The sequence below is a fragment of the Pristiophorus japonicus genome, chromosome 17 (assembly GCF_044704955.1).
Source record: "Pristiophorus japonicus isolate sPriJap1 chromosome 17, sPriJap1.hap1, whole genome shotgun sequence".
Classification (NCBI taxonomy): domain Eukaryota; kingdom Metazoa; phylum Chordata; class Chondrichthyes; family Pristiophoridae; genus Pristiophorus; species Pristiophorus japonicus.
This window is the reverse complement of record NC_091993.1, coordinates 8,203,113-8,222,711: the sequence shown is the minus strand read 5'-3', so window position 1 is coordinate 8,222,711 and position 19,599 is coordinate 8,203,113. Positions and strand designations below refer to the sequence as shown.

General features: G+C 40.0%; 1 protein-coding gene across 2 annotated transcripts in view; it reads right to left on the bottom strand.

Moving 5' to 3' along the window:
* Positions 1-19,599, bottom strand: part of LOC139227523 (protein unc-13 homolog C-like) — an 801,204-nt gene that overhangs the window by 481,619 nt on the left and 299,986 nt on the right. Inside the window, exon 1 of one of the 2 annotated variants that reach the window (XM_070858322.1) lies at positions 10,822-13,840. The exons of the other annotated variant lie outside the window; for it this stretch is intronic. Within the exon in view, the coding sequence (XP_070714423.1) occupies positions 10,822-13,840 (3,019 nt within the window). Of the gene's footprint in view, positions 1-10,821; positions 13,841-19,599 lie in introns of those variants that run through there. 2 annotated transcript variants of the gene reach the window in all.

Sequence of the window (19,599 nt, the reverse complement as noted above, 5' to 3'; positions counted from 1 at the left end):
CCATGCTGTACCACTACTCTGGAGTTAGACTAAAGAGACTAAGGTCACATTTACTCACGTCTACAGTACTTAATCACATTGCTGTATTCAAGACATAACAACTGGCGACGAGATAACGAACCAGCATGCGAAAATGCAGAGAACTGTTGGTATCCTGGAGAAATTTTCAGAAGGGTACGATTGGGAGGTCTTCGTGGATTGACTCGACCAATACTTCGTGGACATGAGCTGGAAGGGAATGAGAACGCTGCCAAACGAAGGGCGATCCTCCTCACCGTCTGCGGGGCAACAACCTATGGCCTCATGAAGAAACCAACAACCAAATCGTATGAAGAACTGTATACGTTGGTCCGGGAGCACCTAAGTCCGAAGGAGAGTGTTCTGATGGCAAGGTATCGATTTTACACGTCAACGGTCTGAAGACCAGGAAGTGGCGAGCTACGTCGCCGAACTAAGGCGCCTTGCAGGACATTGCGAATTTGATGGATTCCTGGAGCAAATGCTAAGAGACTTTTTTGTGCTTGGCATAACGATAGCAAAGGCATTTATGTCCAACAGTGATAACACCACACAAATTTCGCAGAATAAAGATGTTTCGGCAAGTACTGTACACAAAGTAACGTCGTTTTCAGGCAGGAATGCATATGGCAGAATGGACACGCCTGCAGCTGTACGACCTCAGATGACCCAGAGTCTGCCATCAAGCGTTAATGTGAGGCAGTTAACACCTTGTTGGCGCTGCGGAGATGATCATCAAGCCCATTAATGCCGCTTCAAACACTATGGAACAATGGGACACCTCCAGCGAAGGTGCAGATGAGCTGCAAATCCTGCAAACCACCACTTTGCAGAGGAAGATCGATCCATGGCGGATCAAACCAAGGAGACAGAAGTGTACGGGGTACACACCTTCACTATGAAATGTCCACCAATCATGTTAAAAGTTGAACTGAACAGAATTCCAGTAGCCATGGAATTGGACACGAGTGCAAGTCAGTCTATCATTAGCAAAAAAGCCTTTGACAGGCTGTGGTGCAACAAGGCACACAGGCCCAAGCTGAGCCCCATTCACACCAAGCTGAGAACTTACACCAAAGAACTGATCCCTGTAATTGGCAGCACAGCAGTAAAAGTCTCCTATGATGGAGCAGTGCACGAACTCCCACTATGGATTGTACCAGGAGATGGCTCCACACTGTTCAGCAGAAGTTGGCTGGAACTGGGACGACATCCGAGCGCTTTCATCCATCGATGACGTCTCATGTGTCCAGGTTCTGAGCAAGTTTCCGTCGTTGTTTGAGCCAGGCATCGGATGTTTCTTGGGGGCGAAGGTGCAGATCCACTTGGTTCCCTGTACACGAGCCATCCACAACAAAGCACATGCGGTGCCATACATGATACGGGAGAAAGTGGAGATCGAGCTGGACAGGCTGCAACGAGAAGGCATCATCGTTGGCCAATCCGATTGTTCCGGCCCTCAAGTGCGATGGCACGGTCAGCATTTGCGGGGACTATAAAGTAACGATTAACTGTTTTTCGCTGCAGGACCAGTACCCGCTACCCAAGGCAGACGACCTATTGGCGACCCTGGGAGGAGGGAAGACGTTCACCAAGTTGGACCTGACCTCGGCCTACATGATGCAGGAGCTGGCGGAATCTTCGAAAGGCCTCACCTGCATCAACACGCACAAAGGTCTGTTCATCTACAATAGATGCCCGTTTGGGATTCGATCGGCTGTGGCTATTTTTCAAAGGAACATGGAAAGTCTGCTAAAGTCGGTTCTGTGCACCGTGGTTTTCCAGGATGACCTATTGATCACAGGTCGGGACACCATTGAATACTTGAAGAACCTGGAAGCGGTTCTAAGTCAGCTAGATCATGTAGGACTCAGGTTGAAATGCTCGAAGTGTGTTTTCCTGGCGCCAGAGTCGAGTTCCTCGGGAGAAGAATCACGGCAGAATGCATCAGATGAACCGACGCCAAGACGGAGGCCATCAAGAACGCGCCGAGAACACAGAACGTGACGGAGCTGCGATCGATACTGGGGCTCCTCAATTATTTTGATAATTTCCTACCTGGGTTAAGCACCTCTACATGTGTTGCTATGCAAGGGGGATGACTGAGTATGGGGGCAATCACAAGAGGCTGCTTTTGAGAAAGCCAGAAATCTGTTATGTTCCAACAAACTGCTTGTTCTGTATGACCCATGTAAACGTTTAGTGCTAGCTTGCGATGCGTCTTCGTACGGGGTCGGGTGTGTGTTACTACAAGCAAACAAATCGGGAACATTGCAACCAGTCGCTTATGTGTCCAGGAATTTGTCCAAGGCCGAAAGGGCCCACAGCATGATTGAAAAAGAAGCTCTGGCATGCGTTTACGGGGTAAAAAAAAATGCACCAGTATCTGTTTGGGCTTAAGTTCGTGTTAGAAACTGACCATAAGCCACTCATATCGCTATTCTGAGAGAGCAAAGATATTAATGCCTCTGCTCGCATCCAAAGATGGGTGCTCATGCTGTCTGCATACAACTATGTAATTCACTACAGACCAGGCACAGAGAACTGCGCTGATGCTCTCAGTCGGCTACCATTGCCCAACACTGGGGTGGAAATGGCACAGCCTGTAGACTTGCTCTTGGTGATGGATGCATTTGAAAACAAAAAGTCACCTGTTGATCAGCCATGATCTTATTGCATGGTGGTGCAGGCTCGAAGGGCCGAATGGCCTGCTCCTGCACCTAATTTCTATGTTTCTATGTTTCTGTGTTACGGACCGCCAGATCAGGACCTGGACCAGCCAGGATCCTTTACTGTCGCTTGTAAAAAAACTGCGTCCTCCATGGGAGCTGGTCCAGCGTCCCAGCGGAGATGCAAGAAGAGATCAAGCCATTCCAGTGGCGTAAAGACGAAATGTCCATACAGGTGGACTGTCTTTTGTGGGATAATCGCGTGGTTTTGCCCAAGAAAGGCAGGGAAACGTTCATACGTGACCTACACAGTATCCACGAAGGCATGGTAATGATGAAGGCTATAGCCAGATCCCATGTGTGGTGGCCCGGCATCGACTCAAATTTGGAGTCTTGCGTGCGCCAATGCAACACTTGCTCTCAACTGAGCAATGCACTCAGGGAGGCACCGCTAAATTTGTGGTCATGGTTCTCCAAACCGTGGTCTAGGATCCACGTTGACTTTGCTGGCCCGTTTCTAGGCAAAATGTTTATGGTTGTTGTGTGGATGCTTATTCAAAATGGATTGAATGTGTAATAATGTCTGTAAGCACGTCCACGGCCACCATCGAAAGCCTACGAACCATGTTTGCCACGCACGGCCTGCCTGATGTCCTTGTTAGCGACAACGGGCCGTGCTTCACCAGTGCTGAATTCAAGGAATTCATGACCCGCAATGGGATCAAGTACATCACATCTACCCCGTTAAAGCCCGCATCCAACGGCCAGGCAGAACAGGCAGTCCAAACCATCAAGCAAAGCTTAAAATGTGTGTTGGAAGGCTCCCTGTAAACCCGAGTCCTGCTCAGCTACTACACCAGACCCCACTCACTCACCGGGGTTCCCACAGCCAAGCTGCTCATGAAAAGGACGCTCAAAACAAGGCTCTCTCTCGTCCACCCTGATCTCCATGATCATGTCGAGGCAGGCAGCATCAACAAAGCATGTAACATGATCGCGCAAATTTGTCACGCGATATTGAAGTCAATGACCCTGTATTTGTACTCAACTATGGACATGGTCCCAAATGGCTTGTTGGCACTGTCATAGCCAAATAAGGGAGTAGGGTGTTTCAGGTCAAATTCGCAAATGGACTAACTTGCAGAATGCATTTGGATCAAACCAAACTGCGATTCACAGACTGCCACGGGCAACCTGAAGAGGACATCACCAACTTCGACCCTCCGACACACACACAAGTGGCAACCGACATCATGGTTGACCACGAAGCTGAACTCATCATCCCCAGCAGCCCAGCAAGGCCAGCTGCGCAGCAGCCCAGCGAAGAACCAACCCACTCACTTGCACCTGCATTTGTACCGAGACGATCGACTAGGGAGCGAAAGGCCCCAGATCGTCTCACCCTGTAAATAAGTGTACCATTGACTTTGGGAGGGAGTGATGTTATGTCTGCAACCCTATGTAACCAGTATTCTACCACCACCAGAGGGCGTATCTGTTGGAGTCCCAAGGGATCCCAACATCCCTTGGGAGCACTCTATATAAGCAGGCCTCCCATGCTGTACCAACACTCTGGAGTTAGAATAAAGAGACTAAGGTCACACTTACTCACGTCTACAGTACTCAGTTACATTGCTGTATTCGAGACATAACCTTAAAAATTATAGCTAGGCTGTTCGGGAGTGATGTCAATAAGCACTTCTTGACACAAAGGGTAGTGGAAATCTGGAACATTCTCCCCAAAAGGATGTTGAAGCGAGGTCAACTGAACAATTCAAAACTCAGATTGACATTTTTTGTTGAGCAAGTGTATTAAGGTTTATGGAACCATGTCTGGTATCGGGAGTTAAGATACAGATCAGCCATGATCTAAGTGAATGGTGGAACAGGCTCCAGTGGCTAAATGGCCTACTCCTGTTCGTTTGTTTCTGTGCAACACTTTTTCTCGGATTGACACTTTGAAGTCTCCAAACAATAAATTTGACCTTCCAAACAAAGCACCTTTTTGATTTCTCCAAGTGCACTGTGATAAAAACTGTCCTGGAAGCTGATGTTCCTGAATAGATATTCCTGGTACACACTTCAGAACAAAGACATATTGTAGTCTGTCTGTATTAACTGTTCCTAATAATTCACACACAAGTCCGAACTGGATTTAAGAAATGCTGAGAAATAGCCTCAGGGGAAGTTTTGTTATGGGACAATTTAAAGAACATTTAAAGGACAAAATGGAAGAAAATGTTTTTTCTTGCCCAATGAAAGATGTGACAGAAGTGAAAAATGGTATACAGAATCCACTGGAATCCTTCAGATTGTATGGTTCTTATGTCTTCAAAGATAATGGTCGCTAGAGATGGAAAGCAGAGCAAGAAACCGTCACATAACCATTCTGCAGGTGTTACACTTCGAGATGTTTATGCAATGGATGCATATGCTGCATCACTAAGATCATGGAGAAACCAATTGTTTTGGACTAACCCCTACTGATACCGAAGAACCTCCAGTGGGGAGCTCATTTCCTGAAAAGATTCCCCTGACTCTATCCAGAATGGTAATTTTTGGGCACTGGAATAACAGATCATAGAAAATCATAGAATCATAGAAAAATTATGTCACAGAAAGAAACCATTCAGCCCATCGTGTCCGTGCCAGTCGAAAAAGAGCTACCCAGCCTAATCCCACCTTTCAGCACTAGGTCCGTAGCCCTGTAGATTACGGCTCTTTTTAAATGCACATCCAAGCACTTTTTAAATGTGATGAGGGTTTCTGCCTCTACCACCCTTTTCAGGCAGTGAGTTCCAGACCCCCACCACCCTCTGGGTGAAGGAATGTTTCCTCATCTCCCCTCTAATCCTTCCACCAACTGCTTGAAATCTATGCCCCCCTCTACTAAGGGAAATAGGTCCTTCCGATCCACTCTATCTAGGCCCCTCATACTTTTATACACCTATGCCTGTTTCAGAATTGGTCTGCCTTGACTCTGAAGGAGTTAATTGTTTAAAGAAAACTAGCAAGCACTTGGAAAAAAGGAGCAACATTTCTGCTTCTGCGCTTCTGTCACATTCATTTTAACGGATGGAAAATCATGTACTGAAGGTGTGCAATCTCACTGCGCATGTTTCTGGCGTGCACTCGCGGTGCAGAAGCAGAATTTTACTTTCCAGGCTAAATGCCAATCTGAAACTGGTCATTTGCAGGAGGACAACACCAACCCATCTCCCAATCCTCTGCTGAGATAGCGAGCTCAAGAGGTGACAAAGAGATACTCCCTCAGTGTTACAGGAGGTACAAACAACAATACGCAGATCTCAAAGGAAAAAAAACAACGTAAACATTTTAGTGGCTCTGCATTTCCAGATGGCATTGTTCGCATGTCCAATTGTGCTATATACCATAGATATTGAGAAGGCTGTAAGAGTGAACATTTGTTCCTGAAGGTGAAAATGGTAACTAAAGCCTTTATACTGTAGCTAACAGGTATGAAGCTACAAGTAAAAAACTAGATGTTATGTTGTTGTTATTTGTACACCCAGCTTTGGGTTTGGAGACTGCTATTCGTATACAGATTATATATTATTTAGACATTGCATATACCAGAAGCTAACACATGTAGGGAGCTATCTCATTAGAATAACTATGTATGCAACTATATGTACATATTAGCAATAAGGCATGTTTTCATATCGTATTTTATTTTCAGATTGCATGCAGCAAGACCTGGACAACATTCAGGCTTGGGCTGATAAGTGGCAGGTAACATTCACGCCTCAAGTACCAGGCAATGACTATCTCCAACAAGAGAGAGTCTAATCACTTCCACTTGACATTCAAAGGCATTATCATCGCTGAATCCCCCACCATCCAAATCCTGCAGGTCACCATTGACCAGAAACTTAACTGGACCAGCCACATAAATACTGTGACTACAAGAGCAGGTCAGAGGCTGGGTATTCTGCAATGCGTGTCTCACCTCCTGACTCCCCAAAGCCTTTCCACCATCTACAAGGCACAAGTCAGGACTGTGATGAAATATTCTTCACTTGCTTGGATAAGTGCAACTCCAACAACACTCAAGAAGCTCGACACCATCCAGGTCAAAGCAGCCCGCTTGATTGACACCCCATCCACCACCTTAAACATTTACTCCCTCCACCACTGGCGCACCGTGGTTGCAGTGTGTACCATTTACAAGGTACACTGCAACAATTCACCAAGGCTTCTTCGACAGCACCTCACAAGCCCACGACCTCTACCACTTAGAAGGACAAGGCCAGCAAGCACATGGGAACACCACCACCTCCACGTTTCCCTCCAAGTCTCACACCATCCTACTTGGAAATATGTCACCGTTCCTTCATCGTCGCTGGGTCAAAATGCTGGAACTCCCTCCCTAACAGCACTGTGGGAGGACATTCACCACACGGACTGCAGCGGTTCAAGAAGGTGGCTCACCACCATCTTCACAAGGCCAATTAGGGATGGGCAATAAATGCTGGCTTTGCCTGCGATGCCCACATCCAGTAAATGAATAAAATAAATTTTGCTCCACATTTGAGATATTCTCATTTGTCTTTTGTGCCATGTAATGAAGTATTTAAATAGCACATCTGTTGTGATAATTTGATTAACTTTGCAGGACTGACTATTTTATTTAGTTCAGCTCAATACCTGCTTGGGTTTTGAAAGGAAAACGGCAAAGAGTTTCAGATTATTGTTAGTACAGTTATTTGCCCTATTACTCTATGGGGGTAAATTCTGTCATGTATTATATTTATCCCATGGGCAAAATCATGGACACCCTATGACTTTGTCTGTGGAAATAATATAATGGACAAAGGATTTTGTTCCTATATGGATTAGAAGATGTTTGTTCCAACTACGAACCTGATAAATGCAAGGTCATCATTAGGTGTGACTTTCAGAGTGTGATTTGAAGTATATATATGCAATATAAACAATATTGTAGCATTTGTCATTGAATTACCACTGTTCTGGGCTATCATAAATGTTTAGCGGGAACCATGACTTTATGGCCATTGATACTCATAAAAGGACTCCTTCAAAGTGTCCTTATTGGGAGCTATTCTATGTAAACAGCATTACTTATCCAACATTACTCCATATATTTTTATATTATATCCATTACCACAGTCAGCATGAATAAGGAGGCTGTGAAAAAACTTGCCAACTCTAAATAACTCAGAGGAATTAGGGAAAGAGATTATGTAACACAGCCTCTTATAGTGAGAGGGTACAATCTTAAAATTATAGCTAGGTTATTCAGGAGTGATAGCATAGAAACATAGAAACATAGAAAATAGGTGCAGGAGTAGGCCATTCGGCCCTTCGAGCCTGCACCGCCATTCAATGAGTTCATGGCTGAACAAGCAACTTCAGTACCCTATTCCTGCTTTCTCACCATTCCATGAAACACCTTTTCACACAAAGAATAGTAGAACTCTGGAATTCTCTTACCCAAAAGACTGTGGATGGTGGGACAATTGATATTTTCAAGATTGAGATCGACAGGTTTTTGTTAGGTAAGGCCATCAAGGAATATGGATCAAAGGCGGGTAAATGGAGTTGAGGTACAGATCAGCCATGATCTAATTGAATGGTGGAACCTGCTTGAGGGGCTAAAATGGCCTATTCCTGTTCCTATGTAATGGTAGCAAGGCCAATCATGTTTCTAAACTAACAGAGATGCAACTTTAAGTATAAATTGGAAGGGTTTTTAGATCACTAAGTATGAATGAAGGACTTGGAATGTAACAGAAGAGTGAGAAACTTTTGAAGAGGAAACACTACATATGATTATATAAGTTACAGTTAAACAATCATGAAAACTCATAGCAACATTACATTGTACTAGAGCACACCACTGACCCAATCAGAGGACTTTGTAAAGGTTGGTCACGTTAGACCTTCCAGTGAACCGCCGTAAGCAGCCAGCTGTAGTACAGTGAGGTAATAAATTTTTAAATTATATTAAAAAAAATATTACATCAGTCTGCCTTCCAATTTAGTTTAAGGTAGTAAACAAAAATAGATAGAGTTTGGCATGCTTAATGTTTCAATATACATCTAATTATGTGTTCTATTAATACAAGTCCAACTGATTTTCTTTTGGTTGCATAAGCAACAACAATTTAAATTTATAAGAACACATTTAAAGAAAAACAAATGTTTGTTATGGAGAGAATAATGGATAGGATGGGACTGGATTACAAGACAGGAATTCAATTGAGGGTTTGAACATCATAAATTCAATGTTTTTTTTCAATCAGCTGAACACAGATTACTGCCTGTAATGTTCTGCTGCCCAGTGAGTACTGCATGAAACTTCAATTTTAAAAAAGTCTCATGATGTTGTTGTTTCCTCTGTAGCCATTGAGTAATGACACAGGAGAGACAGGATGGTGAGTTGTAAAGGCATTCACCATTTCATATTTATCTAAAAATTGTATTAACGATGCACAGTCATGACATAATTAATTTGTAAAGTAACTTTTCCACTCATGAGTTATCTGGTCAACTTTTCTTAGATATATTTATCAAATGTCATGCCTGGCCATGTTCTGTCCTCTTTGTCTCCAATTAAATGTAAATATTTGTAAAAAAAATCTGTTGCCTTCTCCAGCAGTCTGTTTGGTTAATTGGGTAATATTAAAAGGTAAGAATGTAAAGTATATGGTTTGCAATGTATACTAATGTGTTCACTGTACTCTATGGTGAATGCTAATCTATCAGCTGTCCATCTCTCTGAGCTTTTAGCCATTAAAAGTATGTTACTCTAAAACTTTAAGCAGTGCTCAATGGTCCTATTACTGCAAGTGAAAAATCAGTTTACAAATACATTATTTTAGTACTATAACATACTTTATTTAGCTTCCTTCAAACTAATATCACAATTATGCTGATGGAAATTCTGGAAAATTAGATATATAATGAATAATAGTGCACAATATTAGTTTTCTAATCAAGGTTCCAAGATAATAACAACTAACTGAATAAGGCTATCAATTCACAGAATACCATTCTTGTTAAATATAAACCCAACAATACCCAAACCCAAATACAGGTGCTCGGGGGGAACAATGGTGCTTTTGTATATTTGAAAAGGATGAAAGAAGAAACAAATCTGTTATCACAAATTGGAAGCAGATTAAATACTTGCATTAAAAATGATCTTTGTTTTTATATACTCCTAGGAATGACAAGTATCATCAGCTCAGATGCGCTAACTGTCCAAATTTCTGAACAGTTAAGTATAGTATAATTTTACACAGAGAACTGAAACAAAATCCAATGAGATGTAAAGCTCACAACATTTACCACAATCATCAAATCATTAATTATCTGAAACATAATGACAACAGAGTGGCTGCTGCATAAATCAGTAAAACTCTTTACTTGTCTAAGTGCAGTACCTTTAGCAAAGATGAACTATTAACCCTTGTTTATGAATTGAACATTTATTTGTCTGGAATGCAAGTGAAAATAAACCAAGAGTTAGTGTTAGTCAGGGTGACAATTATCGCCTACATCTTTTAGAAAGGCAATTTATTCCACAGAATTAATAACCTGAGGAGACAAAAAAACACTTTCACAGTAAATCAAACATAAAAGGAAAAGAAAATGTGCAGGATAAACAAAAAGTGCTATTTCTGCATGATATTGTAATTAAAAAGCATACTGCAACTAAAAAGTTCAGAATTCTGAGCAGCAATAAAAACATATTTGAGTGCATTTGTATTCTATTTGTCAAATATGAAACTTATAGACTAAAACTAAATTTCTGTTTTTCTTTGCAGCAAATTCCCTCTGTCTTCCCACACAGCATACCACAGTGGCCAAAAAGACAAGTGGCAACCTGTTTTCTCGCCTCTACCAATGGCATGCTGAACCTGCCAGCGATAGGTGCACAAGAGCAACCCAAATGATTCTCCCCTCCTATTCGCTACATCAATGTACCCGATCTCAGGAACTCAACAGCCGAGTTCAAATCTGAGTCTCGGCATTCAATAGCCAATATGGTGCACATTATAAATAATATTTTTGACTTTAGTTAGGTTTCCATATACAGTTTAGAAATGTTACCCCAACATTATTTCTATAGTTTTAGTATTAGTACCTGCAGAAAATATCTTCTGTTCCATTTCTGATACTTGTTGTCTATATGCTTTGCAAGCAGCTTGTCTGAACGTGGGTCTTATTCTAACTTTTTTTGGAACTTCAAAACATTCCTCTGAAACGGTCCGATTTTCATGATCTTCTGATTGTTCTTCTGGAACAGTCTGATTTTCATCTGGTTCTGCTTCTTCTTCTAGGATTTCAGCTGTAGGCTCTATATCTTCATCAACACTGTTGGTATCACAAGGGATCTCATAACTGTCTTCATCTAAAACTGGATCGGTAAATTCTTCTAAAGGGTCAGGTGATAATGTCTGTTCATCATTTTCTTTCGGAAATGTTTTATTTTCCAGTTTTGCAAGCACCTCCTCCATCACCTCAACATAATCCATTTCATTTTCTCCCAGCTGCTCACTGGTCTCATCTTCCTCAGCTCTGTAATAGTAAGGCTCATAGTACACATCAGAATCAAGGGTAGCGCATGATTCATCTGCTGTAGATTGAGACAAGGTCCTGACGCGGCCCATAAAATTATCCCTTCCTTCATCTTCACTCAGACTTTGGGTACTTCTAGAGTCCATTTTATTCCAAACAACCTCCAAGGCAGATTTAGCGCGCTGAAGTGATGATCCAAATTTTTGGAAGCTGAATCCAGTATCCGAGAGATCAATACTCAGGCGACTATGCCAGGACTTAGCAGGCACCTCCATTGAATCACTATCACTCGGTAGTTCACTCTGACTGCGACATCTTAGTGAAGGTTTATTTTGATACTGATAATGATCATTAGAATATGGATCATGATAGGGGTCATATGTGCTTTCCCACTGATTTTGAAGCTCCCTATCAAAACCAGAACATTCTGAGTTGTCAAGTGTTGTCTCATATGTTTCTTCCTCGTATTCTTGGCCAACAGCCTGGTAACTTTCATCAAAATCTGTCGTGTAGTTTAGGACATTTTGCTCAGATGGGCTATTTACTTCAGAAGCAAAGACATGCTGTGAAGTGTCTAGACCAGAGTCTGTGCCTTGTTCTAAATGTTGCCATTCTTTCCATGGTGAAAGATCACCTTGCAAGGACAACTGAGAGTCACTGTAATGACTTCTGTCACCAGACACACAAATTAATCCATTGCTCATGCCACTATCAGCAGTTTCAGTGTTCTCTACTTCATTTTGTTCCATGTAATGTTGGTCCTCGTAGTCATACTGCTGATTATCTGTGCTATTAACCCATGTTGATGCTGCTTCTTCCTTACCTCTTTGCCAAATATCTTTTTCTGAGGATGACACAACTGAGGCGCCATCAGCTCTGGTGAAATACTGATTGTCCGAAAAATCTTCAGAGTAAGATATTGACTGGCAGAGTTTAGAAAAATCAGATTCTGAACGGCTAAGCTTGGCTGCTGTGTAATCACTTTGCAGCCACGAGGGTGCCACTTTATTGTAATAAGGCTCTAGCTGTTTCTGGGTGTCTTCAAGTGGAGATGAGTGAAAGCTGTCACCAGCACACAACTGAGTTGAGTTTGAATATGAGCTACAAACAACAGTCCTGTCAATGTTAACAACGTTAAGAGATTCTGCACCTAATTGTGAAGAGACAGCCACTTTCTCAAAAACTGTTTTTGAAGTTATTTCAAAACTGTGACTATGGAGACCTTCTTCCAGCTCTTTGTCACTAGATTCAGGTGACGCCCATTCATCCCTTCTGGGCTCCTCTTCAGTGGTGGCTAATTTCATGTTCATACTTTCATATGTCTGGGATTTTGGTGGAAGTGAATATTCCTTTCTGTCATTTAGGTCATAAAAGATCTCTGTAGAAATTCCAATACCAGAACCTTTCAATTTATAACATTTTTTAAGAATTAAATCTCTGTTTTGTGGATTGTCAAAATACACAAGAATAGGACGGGGCTTGGCATTGGCACAGTTTCTTTGTTGCCCTAGTCTGTGGACAAGTTCTATCTGAACAGTTTTCCGTGCATCTGTAAGCCCAAGTTTCTCTTCTATAATTTCATAAATTATATTTTCAGTATTTTCGTTCATTTCTTCAGGTACATTAATAAATCTTAGACTTACATTGCTTCCTTTATAGTTAATTTGTCTAATATAGTCATGTATATCTCGGTTTTCTCTTCTGGACTGTACAAATCCAGAACGCAATTGTTCAATTTCAGTTTGCACCACTTCCACACTATTGGAAATTTCATCAATGGACTGCTTCAGTGCATTTACATGACCACGTAGTTCACACAGTTCGGTTTCTATTTGGCTTATTCCTTGAAGTTCCTTAAAGATCATTTCCATGACATCATGAGTTTGACTGATGCAGCCAGTCGAACTGAATGCAGGTTCTAGTCCACTCTTCTGCTGCAGGCGCCCAGTTCTGTCCAGAGACTTGCTCCTAAAGCCAAGAGTTTTTTTCCAGGCACTCATTTCCGTCTCTGAGGAAATACACTCTTGACTTTTCTTCCATTTGCGAAGTTTACGCAATGCACCAAGTCTTAATAATGTGCGGTCTGCATCTGGGCTTCCGTCAGAGGCAGCAAGGCTGCTGACACTTTTCCTATTTCTCCTGACTGGCATAGTGAGTGACTTATGCTCTTTTACTTTCCGAGAAACGCTTACTTCATTCAATGATTCAGAGGTACCACTATCAACAGACCACACCTCTGGACACAGGTTGTCATTATTAGGTGAACTTATATTTTTTTTCAGCCCGTTGGCTATAGCTACCCTGTAACTCAATGTGGGAGAAAGAGAATATTCTGTCTTTCCTTCTTCTTCTTCAACAGATAAATTACGGGCAGACTGGCATTTTGCTATTCTTTTGACAGTAGTTTTCAGATTTGTTGAAAATGTTTGATTTCGCGCCTGGTTAGCTTGCGGGTGTTTTTGTATTTTTTTGTCTATATTACTCTCCTTTTTTCTTGTTGTATTCGCTGGTTTCTTAGTAAACATTCCTTTGTAAAGCTTTGAAATGTAGGCCTGGAGTAGATTCTTCAAAAAGTCAGAAACCATAGGGATCGGCAACAGGTATCACCGAATCTCGTCAAATATCAGTGCAACTGCAATCAAGCGAGCTACACATTTCTAAAAATAAGCATGTAACTTTTGGCAAAATCCACCTCCACAGCATCAAACTGTATGTCCTATATCTTAGCAAGTAGATAGCATTTATAGGCTATGAAAGATTTAAGCTGACAATTGCCAGAAAGCAGTCATAATGTATTTGTATCTGACAGAAGCAGCTACAAGTCCTGGGGGAAGGGCAACAGCACTGAACCAACGGGATATCCCATGTCTGCCTCTGTTACAGAAAAAAAGACATTAGCATTGAACTACACATAATTTTCAACTTTTTTGTTAATGCATGTAAAGTGAACATCAATACATTATGCCAGCAAATCATCAACTGGTGTTATAACAACTAATTTATAAACATACATAAGCTTGATAATATACTTTTTCCTGGCCAAACGGTGCAATACAATCAATTCGAAAAATTGCCTACTCTATGAAATCAGTGCAATATAATCTGTGTGAAAAATAGTACATTTCAGTAGTTATTCTTTCTTATAAATGTTCTAATCTACGTGTGATGTGTGGTAGGAAAACTCAGCTTGTAGCATTGTATTGTTTCCATTAACAGATCACCACTGCATCCCTTTCTTGCAATGCAATTTGACATCACTATGGACAGGTTGCTTATTCTAAAACTACCCATAAAAGTTTGGCACACTGAATATGACAATTTTTCTGTTAAATTATCGTAAGTTTTATCTGCACTTCATTCATTATAATTTTACATTTATGCCCATCACAAATTGCAGATATCATAGTAAGCATGCCCCTTTCAAACAGTTAGAAAGAACTGCAAGGAGTTCCATAATCTTTTCCATAATTTTTTTTTGATATCTTCATTTAAACTGTGAATATGGAGAACATTCTAGGAGGAAACCAGCTACGAAGAACTACTGAGATAAACAGTGTGAGAGAGCTGAATCAACAGCTTAGTTTTAGATAAACCAACTTACTTCTGATTTCTGTCATTTCAGCACTGAATTCTAACTTAATATCTCACATTTTCAAGCTCAGGAACTTCTTTGCTGCTTGCTCCAATACTACCACTTTAAAAAAAAGTCACAAAAAAAACCAAAAATAGGCAGTAAAATTCTATCTATTGTTTACTTTGAAATCCAATGCACAGTTGTAATTTGTTATTATTTTCTGTGCTAGGCTAAAAAGAATACTTTGTGCCATACGGCTGTTATTTTTACGAGTGAGGCTGATTCTTTCACGCTTGAGGGGTGAATTTGAGAGCAAGTTTAAATTGTGGTCAGTCTCACAAAAGGGAGATTTATCAACAAAGGTGCGTAATTTGGCATTATGGTTCTAGCAATCGCAATGTTGTGGGGAGAGATTCTAAATATGATTGATTTTGTATTTTTGACAGGAAAATAAAATAAAACTATTTGATACATTCAGCAATATGGAAATACAAATTTTTACAGTTTAGTTACCAGAAAAAAATGCTTAAGGTGTAATATGGTCAAAATCTGGTAAAGTATTGAGAATCTTCTTGTGTTTGCTGCTTTTGTAAGTTTAGATCTCTTGCTGAAACAAACATAATGTTCCAGTAATAAGGCAATGTAAATATCCAGTGCAGGTTGATTAAGGTGAACATTTTAAACTGCAAAAGTAAACATTTAAAAACACTATTCAAAAAATTATTTTATCATTAATGTTACTTTTTCTATCTCATTTAACCCAAGTTATTAATCCCAACACCTTTTTTCTTACAACGGAACTTTAAAGCCCTTTACTTACTTGTTTTCTCCTATGTTCCAGCGCCCAACATTCATTTTGGAGATGAGAACACTTCCAAAAAGTATGTTTGTGGCTGAAAGGCAGCTCCAAAGTTGAGGCCTTCGGCCAACCAAATCTCCAAGTCCACAGATTTGACTTGGGTACTACCTCAGTCCTAATTGTTGGTAACTGTTACAACCTGCACTGGTGTGGTAAGGGTTAATTGTGAAATACTAACAGGACAGAAAGGTTCCTAGAATCTTTACACTGTGGCAAAGTACTATAAACGAGAAAGACTTTCCTTGAAATATAAGCAAGTCTGATCACAAAATAGGAGAAATTTATCAGAAAATCCCATTAATACTTGGAATTTGGTAAAAAAAATTACTATCCACTAATTAAAAAAAAAATCAAATGATGAATCAAATGTTCTATGTAAACTTATATAGCACAATGTCTGTCTGCAGTTATATCTGTCTCTCCAGAACACCTTGCAGGAAAAGGCTGTAGTCTGCACAGTGGTAAAATGCAATGCTGCAAATTGGATCTCTTCACAACACAGCAGCACATTACATAATGTGCTTAACCCAAGAACCGAATCGGCAATTAAAATATCAAAATTCACCATTTTAACATGGGATTCAGCTTTCTTTTATTAACCTGTACAGATAATATCTGTTCTTTTGTATCATAGTAAAAGTAACTGATAATAATAGCACAAAGATATCAATTTAATTTATTTTGTTGAGAGATATCATGCAAATTCCAGAACATGACTTTTGCAAGTGTATTTATTCAGAGCCATATGAGGCTAATAAGATTATTTTATTGTATAGAAGTAGCATTTCAGTAAACTGTTCAAGGGGCAATTGTGTACAAGTGTGTGAAAGTCAGATGCTTGTGTGTGGAAAGATGGGTCAATACTTTGATCTTGATGCCACCAATGGTTTTGAAAAAATGGAGCAAAATTTGACATGGTTGTCATTGTGATATTAATATGCATGTGGCCAAGTGTGAAGTCTTTAAGAAACATACTCCCCACTTCTACTTTCCAATGCCATGCTAACTTCTTCAGCAAGCAGCTAGTATTACATAGACTGCAGACTTCTTTCAAGGCTGCTAATACTGCTGTATGACTGGCTCAGGCAAAAAGCCTGCTTCTCTGCTACAGAACTGGTCTTGACAGCATCTTCTGCTGCAGAGTGCAACATCCCAGCCCAGGCATGAACAGGCTTAAATTCAGCACAAAAAGTGGGCTTGAAAATCAAGTGATCCTATCAAATTTACAAATTTTGGTAGTGTCCAATGCTTTAACCCTAGACCGATCTCATATTGTTCTCATTTTGAACCGATGATAAATTTGGAAGCATTTGCAAAGAAGGCAATAAAAGCCTTTTAGAAAAGCTTATATAATGCACCTTCTAATATATGCAGCTGGTCTTGAAAATGCAAGCAGAGCTATGAAGAAAAGCCCTAATGACGTTAGAATTTCCATTATAAGTTAATACCATTTTACAATTGTTTTAACATACTGAAGAAGCTGCATGGAAAGTAATACTTTTATTGTGAGTTAACAAAGCCTGTGCCAATTTGACTTTTATATTTCTGAATTACAATAGGAGCCCTAGGTTTCTGTCCAGATGTTGTGTAAACTGAATTCAAATCATTCCAAATTACAAAGCGCATTATTACATGGTAAACTATAGTGCGCATTCTGATATGCCTCAAGTTGAAAGTAATGATGCCTCATTATTCTTTCAATTGGAAAAACTAAATTGTGCTAAATAAAGCTGTAATTTTATTTGCTTGTCTCAATTAAGAATCGTTTAAAATGTTAATATGAATCTTAATATTTTTGCAGCACCAGGGAAGTTTAATTTAATACTAAAACAATAAATTATAAGCATGACAAATTGTTTTTGAAGCATGGCTTAAGTTTTTTGTTTTCAGATCCATGCAGTCATACACCAATTATTATTAGCTACTTTAATTTTTTTGTGTAAAGTGTTACTGTTAGTAATGCAATCTATGAAAACAAATTATGCTTTAACTATCAGAAGTATTATTGGCTGTGTCAAGTTACAACAAAAGTAAGACTTGATCCTCCTCGAAAAAAATAATTTTATTTAAAAGAACTTCCATTCTCGGAGGTACATAATCAAAGCAAACCATCCTAGTACTAGAAATACAGGAGACGAGCACAGTCGATAGGTGTCTAGAGGTTTACTTCGCAACTCTGTGGTCAGGAGTTTAAGTTCCAATACTGATTGAAGCTCAAGTCTACACATGCAATCATATATATCTCAGTCCTTCTTTAGTCTCCTAAGTTCAGGCAAGGGGCATCATATCTCAGGGGCAAGACATAAACCATATTGCATTGCAGAAACCATGATTCCTGCCAATCAAGAACACAAGGACATTGCTGCCAAATTCAGTGCGATGCCTTCAATCTCTTCAAACACATTCCCACTGAAGTAGACTGTGCGGAAAGCAGATCCCAATGACGGTATAGAGAGGGACAAATATGGTTAAAATGACACTCTGCAACATAGTCTTATCTCTTAAAGTTGCATTTCATTGTCTCAAATTAATTTGAAGAGACATGTTCAAGAAAGTATCATTTATGAAATACTTTCAAGAAAAAGCTTAAATTTATAAAGATTTGTGCGCACATTATGAATTCAGGGGTAAAAGAAAAGCTCCCTCCTTCACAAGCCAGCATCTAGTGTACCCATTTCCAACACAAACCTCCAAGAACTAAGGCTTGTATAAAGAAACAGTTTGTGATCTGAGCCGCTGCCAGATTATTGTAAGCTAATTTAAACCTGGAATCATTTTGATCACGACAAGCACGATTCGAATGTTGTGCGCAGAATTTGAATTCTCAAATATTCATGTTAATTATGTGATTTAAGCTCACAGCAGAAACTATTATTGCTTGAAAATATATGAAGCAAACTTAAACTAAATGCTGCGTACTTTGGTAACAATTTCCTGCCTTAACTCATTTGACCAATAAAAACTCCTAAAGTAATGTGGAGTAGATTTTCGTCTTCGTTGCCTGGGCTGTACTCAGCTAATCGCCTGTCCTTTATAGAATGTACCTGATTTTCATTCTATTGATTTCAAAAGGAATAAAAATCGGGCGGTATACATAAAGGACAGGCAGTCCATTCTGCCCCAGCAGTGAAGACAACAATCTACCCAAGCATTTTTCTTCAACAATGAAGTTTTACTTTTGCAATAACTCAAGCATCTGACCCAGGATTTGATGTACTTTACAATCTTAATATTCAACCAACAGAAGGGACGGTGCCTCTTATAAGGCTTTGAAACCAAGTTAGCAAATAAAGGAACCTGCAACAAGGTTGCTGAGATAGTGACATCATTCAATATTCAACTGAGCCTTATATGTTTTGCCTTAAAAAACATTTATTTTGGGGGAAAATGGTAAACAAATAACTTGACCACATTGCCAAAGTTCATACTCCAGCACAGATAACATCTACTGCAGTAAGAACTTTCCCCACTGGGAAATACAGCAGCATTATAGCCAAGATCTAAGGCTGCCTGAAAACTCTCCCACTGAGTTGATAATGCCCCTTTAAACAGTGGAAAGTCTATGAATTGAGAAAAGTCTCTTAGATCAGCAGATGAAAATTCTTGCGAAATCATGAAATGAAATAGATTCATCTTTTTGCTTGTCCAAATGATACTAGCTACATGATTTTAGTCGTCCTTGTTTATACAAGACTTAATAGTCCAAATGTAGACTCTGCTACATACCAGGTTTTAGTTCTTAAACTCCACAGCTGGATACATAGGCATGAAATACATTTGTTGTTTTGCTTAAAGATTTGAGGGAATCATGATGATGTGACTTGATTTACATGATATAGCTCACATGGCAGCGTGCGCTGTTTAAACGTTATTTAAAGAATCGCTGAAGAATGACAGACCTAATGATAATT